Genomic DNA, 9952 nt, shown 5'->3' on the forward strand with positions numbered 1-9952 from the left:
TTTTGTAATACAGACAATTTGAGACATTTAGAGACAACCTTTAATTGATTCTGTGCTGAGTTAAAGATTTATAAAGAAAGTGAACTTTAAGAAAAAATTACTAGTACCATTGGATTGTACAGTTCACATTATAACTTTTTTTTTTACTGGAATCAGTTAACAGTGGACCATCTTCAGTCTGTTCACAGTGAAATAATTTTCATGTAAGCTATATTTGGTTGAAGTAATATTTATGTAAACAGAGAAGCCAATATCAATGTGCTTTACTTTTATTATTTCAATGTTTGTATTATTACAGACATTAATCATATTGACCAAAAAACTCATTTCCCAATAAAAATAAATACATGAAATCCCACTTCTCTCAATAATATGAACTGATCTGCAACGGCATGCAAATGTACAATATCTAAACAACTTGTATATTGCTTTGAGGTCTTCGTCCATTATTAAAGTAAAAAATAATCAAATATCTGTTACTATAACAAGAATTTCCTAATAGGACACATTTTCCTAAGAACATTATTTTTTGGTATAAATTTTTGTTTATTATATAAAATATTTATAAATAAGACACCTAAATACAAGTATAAATAACTGGTAATGTTCACCTATGACTGAAGTCATGATTAGAATATTACATAATATTCATCTTAATAATTACAATTAAGAAGGCAAAGCTTTGTAAATAATGTTTTTCTCAATTCATTTGATTAAATTGGGAGTCTATTAAGATAATTTCTCAAAAGTTAAACCCTCTGCATCCACAGAAATTTACTTCATTAGAGTATTTAACCTTTTTACAACTCAAAAGCATATACTATATTATATATATAAACACTATCAACCCAACCCAATTTATCAAACTTCCACTTTAGGTCTCGTAAACTGCTCCGTATTGTGACAAAAATATTCAGATGTTTATTCTTTAAAGGATAACAGAAGACGGCATAACATAATATTACTCTACCATATACATAACACTTGCTCCTAAGAACGATGAAGTACCATTACTTGTGAAATGGACACGGTTGTCTTCGAGACTGAAGACCACATTTTCTTTTAGTTCCTCTGTTATCTGTGTGATGGTCCCCTGAGAAGGAAGCATCCGTGGACCGAGAAGTGGATCCTTGTATCTGTAGAAAACGACCTTCATGGAAGGTTTTACTCCTCGCTCTACTCGTTTTAACCGGCTTGCTACGGATGCTGGCGTGTCGTTGTCATAGATAGGAACTTTGCAATTAAAGAGTCCTAGATGTGGCTGTGGATTGACCAGAGACATGGCAACATTTGGGGCTACTGAGAAGGTTAAATAAGGCTCCCCTGGCACTACCTCCTCTTTGGTGCGTTCATTGTCGCATTCCTCTGTCCAGCGCAATTCGAGTCCTTCGAGGTCTAGGGTACCACGCAGGAAGTCAATATTTTCTTCCAGGATATCTCGCTCGTTGAATTCCACTGTGTCCTTCAAAGCCTTTTCTCCCATAGTGTTCATTCTTTCTCGGACTGCTTGTGCGAAGGGCATGGCCTTCTTCATGTACTTCTTCAGCTCAGCATTGGCTCCCAAAGCTTTTGATATTTCCTTGTTATCAGGCAACTTATCTCCATTAGCTTTGTAAAGACCATGCATTGTCGTCAAGATGAGGCTCTGCCACTTGGGGAAAGTTTTTGCAACCCAGATGGTGCCATGGGAAGGTTGCTCGGGAACAGCAGCTGTCTCCCCCTTCTTGGCCTTTATTGGAGTCATGTGGGATTTGAGGCGGAGACGGAACCTGTGTGAGGCATCGGCAAGGTACTCTGATGCCTTGACAAGTGTGAGGTTAGGTTCCTCTGAAGAAGGCCAGTGGGCATGTAGGATAGACTTACTGTTTCCAAGAATATTCATCCAAACATGATCACAGACGTGTGGGCAAATTGGGGCTAGGAGTTGCACTTGGGTTGTAAGATAGCGATTAACTAATTCCCAGTGCATCCCCGTTTGAACTTGCGAACGCTCACGATACTGATGGAAGAAGTTACTGTACTCAAAGAATCCAGTTCTCAGGGCTTCCTTGAACATCATGTTCTTGTAGAAATCATCAGTTTCTCGAATCTTCAAGTTCATTTCAGCCGTGAACATGATATCGTTAACTGTGTACGGACCAAGACGCATTGTAGTCTTCTCAGCCATAAGCTCCTTTGACAATTCTACAAATGTCCAAAGCCTGAGGACTCCAGAATCTGCAACCTGGGTCTCGAAATTGGCATCTTCAATGGAATCTCCGGAATTCGCAAGAGCCAGTCTCATTCCATCAGCACCATACCGATCAAGGGCATCAGTCAAAGTGAGGAAATTTCCAGTCGACTTTGACATCTTCTCCGAATTAAGCAGCAAATGTCCATTAGCTCGAATTCCTTTGGGCCAGTTGTTGGGCTGCGTTGGCCACATCGCTGTGTGGTTGTAGAGGTAGTATGTCAGATGGTTGGGTACCAGATCCTTTCCTGACACTCTCAAGTCTACTGGATACCAATAACCAAACTCATGCCTCATTTTATCAAGAACTTCTCTCTTGATTGGGGATTGTGGAGGCTTGCAGGTCTGGTGGAATATGTAATCCCAAATTTCAGGTGTCATGTACTCTGGCTTGATCCCGAAGTCGTTGCCAGCCTTGCCATACAGGTCTTTATGAAGCATGTGAGCAACGGAATAGTAAGCCATGTATATGGTGGAGTCTGACAGAGACTCAATCAGCCACGTCTCATCCCAGGGAAGCCTTGTGCCCAGTCCATATGTCCTTGAACAAGCATGGCCTTTCAGCCAACCCAATGTGGCTTCAAAATTACGCCTTACCTCATCATGATAAGTTTCCATCGAATCAAGGTTTTTCTGAGCCTCAGCACGCCATTTTGGCTCACCATAGTCGAGGTACCACTGGTCACACAGCGCTACAACACATTCATCCCCCGAGCGAGAGATGATCTGCTTTTCTGGTTCTTGGTAGATCATCGGCCTCCTTCTTTTTAATCAACATATCTTGTATGTTCTTCTTCACATCTTGTACCTTCTTCCCCTTGAAGTCCCCAACCAACAGGGTGCCTTCATAAAAGCCACGCAGATACACCTTTTCCTTGGCTTCGACCAATTTATCACGATCATTCTGGGACTTGATTCCCATTGTTTGGCAGATGGATGGTGCACTTAGTGTTCCATACTCAGGAACGTCAATGATTGGTACTGGTTCTACATTTACCATTTCTTCTGTGATGTTGTACTTCTCTCGCAGAGCTGGTTTGTTCTTCAAATCCATAAGAGCTGCGAAGTCATCTGGAGCATCCGATGGCACGGATGTAACAACCCCTGTGCCTTTTTCCTCCTTCACTGTCAGCATAGGTAGGGTATAGATGGTTTTGTAGCTGGTGAGGGGAGCACAGAGCTTGATTCCCATCAGCTCATGACCCTTCATTTCCAGAATGGTTTTCACTTCATTTTCCACACTCAACATGCCCTGGAAAGCCATATTCCTAGCTGCCCGCCTCGTACATATCAGAACCTCCTTATCTTTGGTCTCTACAGCTACATAGGTCAAATCTGGGCCGAGCCAGCAGTTTGTCTGACCATACATGGTTTCCGGCCGGAGGGTTGCTGCAACTAAGTACACCTTCTTGGACGCAAGGGCCGCTAGCTTTCCCTTCAGCTCCTGGACCCGCATCTTGATGAGGGTGTACTCCTGAGGGCCGACTCCCTCGCCAGTTGACCGGTCGTGGTCCATGCAAGGCTGGCCATCCTTGGGTGAGAATATTGTGTATCTGGAATGGGATAAGTTAGTTTTTTAATTCCACATTAAAATTTAAAACATGGAGTTATTATCTAAAGAACTATTATTAACTAAAATCTTATCTTTATATTCGTTAGTGTGTGTTACATCAGGTGTCCTTGTTACACCCCCCTTATATTATCTTCAACATGAAAATATTCTATCTTTAACCACTTAAGACTTAAGTCTCGACAATGAGGATGAGGAACAATGTTACTAAATCCTTTTGTTTATACAAAATATTCTTGTAATCCTGACATATTAAATCAAGACTAGAAAAGGACCAAAAAATATTTAGTAACTGCACTTCTCTTTCACAATTTATGTATGCAGAGTAGTTCCAAACCACACATGTAGAGAAATTAGGATAGGACTGGGATCTCTAATTTAACCCATCTACTTCTTTAGCATTTGGCATATTCAAGAGGCCAATAAAAGCTACATTCAGACCTCACCTCTTTCCAAACTGGACCTTCCCCCTCTCCTTCAAGCGGATGAACTGCCAGCGGACAAAGGAGTCATAGTAGGGGTTGCGGTCGGTGGTGATGAAGGAACGTCTCCAGTCAACGTGGAGACCTACGCGCTTCAGATCTGCTACGCAGTGTGGTGGGAAGTAGCTCAGCCAGTAATCTTCGTCAGTGAACTTCTTGATTTCCTCGTCCTCAATGCCCAGACTTCGCATGATCTGCCACTGGTACTTCATCCCACCGGTCTTGGCAGCTGCTTTGCTCTGGAAAGGGAATTTTAATAAGATTAGGTGATGCCTTAATAAATTAACACACACAACTTTTTCTGTGTCCTTCAAGTTTATAACAACCATTATGGAAAATATAAAGACATAAACAGGATCAATATATTTATAATACACAATAAGGAATACTGAGAAGGAAAAAATAAACAAATAAAACAGATGAAGAAAAAAAGAATCATAAACCTATCTCAGTCTATTTATCCACAGTTATATAATACTATCTCAGTCTCTCACTCTCTGCCTCCCTCCATCCCTCCCTCCCTTCTTACCCCAGCCTCTCTCCCTTTCTAGTCTCTTCCTCATTCACTCTCTCATGCCCTCTTTCCTTCTCTATCATTCTTATTCTCTCCCTATCCCTCATTCACTCACCTTCTTTCCCTTGGACTTATCCTTGATCGTCACTTCCTGGACCTGGACCTCCTCTTGGACGTCTTCCTCGGGGAAATTTGGCGGACATCCGAAATCCTCGACCTCCCTCTTCAGCTTGTCAGAACTCGCCTTTATGGGCATTCCTGTTCAGAGAAAGAGGAACTTTATGTTTTGCGTCTTTCTCTTTGAGTGAACTGCAAATTGTATCTGGTGGCGATTATGATTACACATTTGCATATCATTGCTTCTACTATTATCATTATTAGTATTGTTATAATAAAGATCATTATTGTTATCATTATTACCATCATCAGTATTATTATCATCATTCTTACCATTATCATCATCATCATCACTACTATCAACATTATCATTATCATGGGGAGGCAGGGAGGGGTAAAGACAATACTGGAAAAAAAGGATCCCAGAAAATAAAACATAACTTCATCTTCCAAACATGCGACAAATATCTTACCAGTACAGTGAAGCCCGAAAGGAAAGAGACACCGCTTTCCTTTCATCCGCTGATAGCCAACTGCGAACTGCAATAAAGAGAACAGGTTATCATAAAAGTAAAAATATATAATCATTCATTACCAAATATTTATGCAAGGTGCAGAATATCTGTACAAGTTTGACAGGAATCAATAGCAAAGATTTACGAAGAGTTTCACCAAAATCACATGACAAAAAAAAAAAAAAAAAATAAAGAAGGTAAAGAAAAGATTGAAGAAAGAAGGAGGAGGAAGAGGAGGAAGAGGAGGAAGAGGAGGAAGAGGAGGAAGAGGAGGAAGAGGAGGAAGAGGAGGAAGAGGAGGAGGAGGAGGAGGAGGAGGAGGAGGAGGAGGAGGAGGAGGAGGAGGAGGAGGAGGAGGAGGAGGAGGAGGAGGAGGAGGAGAAGGCTCTTGTGCACTCAATCCAAGGCAAAGATGCCACACACCCACCTCACACTTCGAAAGGGAGAAAGTGTGGCCTAAATGCAGTCGTCCGTTCATGTAGGGGTAAGGGAAGGTCACAAGGTACTTCTCGTCTGGGGTTCCCGCAGGAGCATCTTCCTCGAAGATCTTTTCCTTGTCCCATTGTGCCTGCGCTGATGCCTCAATGCTCAGCAGATCCTCCAGCTTTCTCCGAGACATCTGGAACAGAGAGGAGACAGGGCATGAGGTTTCCTTCATCCTACGTCAATACACTAAATGCCATTATGCTGTGAGGGAATTCCCAGGGTTCGAGATTCAAAAAAGAAAATATTTTACCATGCTTCCTTTTGAAAATCTTTCTAGAATATTCTAATTATGAGATAACTCTACCAATCCTCCTATAGCTAGAATAAGAGCCAAGGAATATAGGTAAATACTTAATACATGCCATACTTATCAAAAGCATATCAATCCATATAACTAAAAAACCTACAAATCTTAAGACTGAAAGGAAATAAATAAATAGGAAAAATAAAATCGAGGCAAGTTCAGGTATATTTGCATCTTAGTTGCTGGGTTCAGTGTCAAATGCCTCAAACTCTAGATAATAACAGAAGCATACAGATCACTGGATTAAGACAAATCTGGAAAATGGTGCATAATAATTTATATCAAATACATATATATCAATATTATAAAAATATGTAAGGCTATCTTTATCATATATATAATTTTCACTCCTGTAAACAGTTTGAAATTAATTACCATATATGCTTCTGTAAAATCAAACTAAGTCCTCATTTCTTTTCTTTATCTCATATCTTTTAATACCTACTGCTTCTAAAATATATCCTTCACTTTTTGAAAAGGAAAATATATAAATATGTGAAGATTAAAAAAAAATATTAATAAACAAGAAATTTGAAAATAAAATTCAAAATTTGCTGATGTTGTACAGCCAGAAAAAATACTATCGTTACCTTTACTTGTGGTCAAAGTGGAGCTGAACCCTTCCCTCTGCTAACACCAGAATACAGTGCTAAATACTTACCTTGCTATTCCACACTACTTCATCAATCTTTAATATTAGTTTGTGCAAAGGGTAACGATACTTATTTTTCTGACTGTACCTGTATCTCTTGCTATCACTAATTACAACTTCCATAAAAACAGAGCCAAGTCCTGATATGCCATGTTATGAGTGAAAGTTTGAGAGACAGACAATTGCATATTATAGGCAATTAGTACTATATACTTGGAATATACAGTCTGCTATACCTCTTTTATCATTATCATCATTATCATTTTTATTTCTAGGTTCAAACTACAGTATCAATAATTTTGGTTTTGTTCCTATCTACCTTTTATTCTTTTATCCTCTTTCTTGCCTTCCTTTCTCTCTCCCTTTCACTCGATTTTTAATGCTTCTATCTCTCTTTTCCTTGCTTAAAGTCATGTACTAGTATGGTTACAAGAAGAGGATTAATGAAAGGCCACAAATACAACCTAACGAACACTATTTTGAAGTACTACAAGGAGGGGGAAGGAGGATGAAATGAGCGACAAGAACAGACAAGACAAATAAATGAGAAGAGGAGTTTGTGTTCTTTAGGACTGTTACACCATCAACGCAACGACAACTGGAACCCCCAGAGCCACACCGAACGACATGTCAGGGTATGCCGAGTCAGCTTGAGGGAAAAGTCAGAAGTACGGAAAACATAACATTTTCTTGTTCTCTATGCTCTTGGTTGTAGCATAATCAATTTTTTAGATAATAAGGCCAAAAGGAGGTTATTTCTGTTCAGCATTACCAACTTGGGGCAGGCTTGACATCATCCAAGCACGAGGGATGATATACCATGTAGAGATAGGGTATCATCCTGGTTTCAATGGGTTATATCTCCTGGACAATATGTATTTCAAAAATTATTCAAATGAGAGTAACTCCATGGTCCTACACCCTAGCAAATGGCCAAAAAGGATGACAAGCTCTCTATTCCCAGAAAAGAGAGGCCTTTGATTTATTTTCTTTATTCAGTGCACAGAGCATGGAGGCCGCAGCACCACTGGACTTTGCCTCATGATTACAGATTTGAGAGGCGATTGATGTAGCCTTATAATTGCACTTTTCTGATAATGTTTTCAACCAAATAATGCAGCCATCACCTATGATTTTCTATTCTATTTTCAAGATTTACCTAAATTTCAACTGGAATTTGAAACAGATAATAACTGCTGCTTTTGAACATACTCCTGATTTATGAATAAGGTGAAGGAGTTACCTAAATAATTGTTAACAAAGTGGCAGCACCCCTATAGTCCCTATAACTCCAGCCAAAAACCTCAGGGGCTCTCCAATATAAATATCATTGAAAAAAAATCATTACAGTGTCCAATATAATAATAATAATCATCAAATTAAATCATTACCAGAAAAATAATCAAGGAAAAAAGTAATTAAACAGTTATAAGGACTGTAGGCCCATAGAGGCTGTCAGTCTCAGGCTGTGGGAGGTCTGGATGGCTAAGATTGTGATGTTAATAATAATTGAAAATAAAATAACTTATCTGGTAATGAGGAACTACATTGCATGCAACTTCCTGTTACCAGAAGAAGCGCTAATGAATCCCACACTACCATATGGTATGGAATTCTGTTTTTTGTCTTGATTAAATGAAAATGTAAAAAAAAATCAGTTTGTTATACATTGAAAATATCATACAAATTATGACATATATGTTAGTTGTATATTATTTTAGCATGAGGTTGATGGAGCCATGTGTCTAGCCCAGACTGGAAACCTTACGTGTGCGGGCAAGTTATTTTCATAAGTCGTAACTTGCGCAATTAAATTTTCAGTTTGTAAAAAAAATATGCAGTTCACTGTTGCGTGACTATTGATATGCATTATGTAATCTTTGTGATGGATGATACATTACTTACACGTTTCTACACAATCAAAATGGGTTGTCATTGATGGCACAACCAAGTATGGTTCAGGTTAATTGATAAGACTTTTAGCGTTTTCAGTTCGCAAAGTGATCCATGCTTGGCCAATCCCCGCTGTGCAGTAAACAGGCACTTTGACAACTCTGAACGGCCAACAAATAAGAGAGGCAGAACAGCGTGGTGAGAACAGAAAAGCACGCAGCAAGCTAAAAGCACGCAGAAAGCTGTGCGCACACCACAAAGTTTCCAGTCCGGTGCCGTTTCCAGCTCCGCAGCCCCTAGGGACAAGCCGACACTCGTCTGGCGGCTCCACTCTGCGCCTTTCGTCAAGGATCGCAGCAAATTCCAGGGAAGTTTGGACAGAATAAAGCCAATGTAAGACAGAAAGCCCGTTTTGAAAGCTACAGTGGCGTGCCAGAACTTTCTCTGCAATTGCAATTCTCAGCTTATTGCAGGAAGTTGAGGTCGGGAATGCCAAAGGTATTCTACACTTGCATTACTTCCATTATAAAAGTGGGAAATTGAAACTATTCCTTTCCTTAAGCCCTATACGTTGGCTATATCCTTAATTCCCTCCTAATTAATCAATTTCAATCGTGGACAACTTTAGAAACTAGAACTAACACATGTCAAAAAAAAAGCAGTTCATTTAGACCCTCAAACTCAACATTCTGACCATCATGAACAGTTATACGAATCAAACCTCCTTCTCACCTCTTAATAGGGTAGGAAACTCCCGTCGAGCGAATTAATTGTCCCCAATTCACGGCCAAAATAAGGGAAATGTGGCTCGTCCGTCGCGCGAGACCGGTGCGGGCAGGGGCTGACTAAGGCACGTCCGAAGGCGTTGTCCCTACTCTATTTTCGGAGACTGGGCTATATATCTAATGCATGGGACAAGGTTACAGAAATGTTTATATCTTATATCTATTTTCGTAATCAAAGGACTTCTTAGATTTACATTCCTTTTATAAGAGATTTGTCATATAGCTTTTATGGAAGTTGAAGTCTCGTTTCTCTTAAGCGCTTCGGATACATTCCCTTCCAAGCATGTAAATATGGAACCAACGTGTTTCTCCAAATCCTAAGATATTATGATTTTTGGTGAAACAAGCTTCTCGAAATATCCAATTCTTGTTTACAACGCATTTTTTTCAGGATAAAATGACCA

General features: G+C 39.6%; 1 protein-coding gene across 1 annotated transcript; it reads right to left on the bottom strand.

Annotated features, from left to right (window-relative positions):
• Positions 1–253: 253 nt before the first annotated feature.
• Positions 254–9647, bottom strand: LOC125040535 (leucine--tRNA ligase, cytoplasmic-like). The gene is given in 7 exon segments (XM_047635114.1): positions 254–2983; positions 2985–3783; positions 4247–4521; positions 4912–5054; positions 5387–5453; positions 5856–6047; positions 9496–9647. Coding segments are annotated over 6 exon segments (3498 nt in total). The 5' UTR covers positions 9496–9647; the 3' UTR covers positions 254–961.
• Positions 9648–9952: the final 305 nt, after the last annotated feature.

This window comes from Penaeus chinensis, chromosome 29 (assembly GCF_019202785.1).
Source record: "Penaeus chinensis breed Huanghai No. 1 chromosome 29, ASM1920278v2, whole genome shotgun sequence".
Taxonomy (NCBI): Eukaryota; Metazoa; Arthropoda; class Malacostraca; order Decapoda; family Penaeidae; genus Penaeus; species Penaeus chinensis.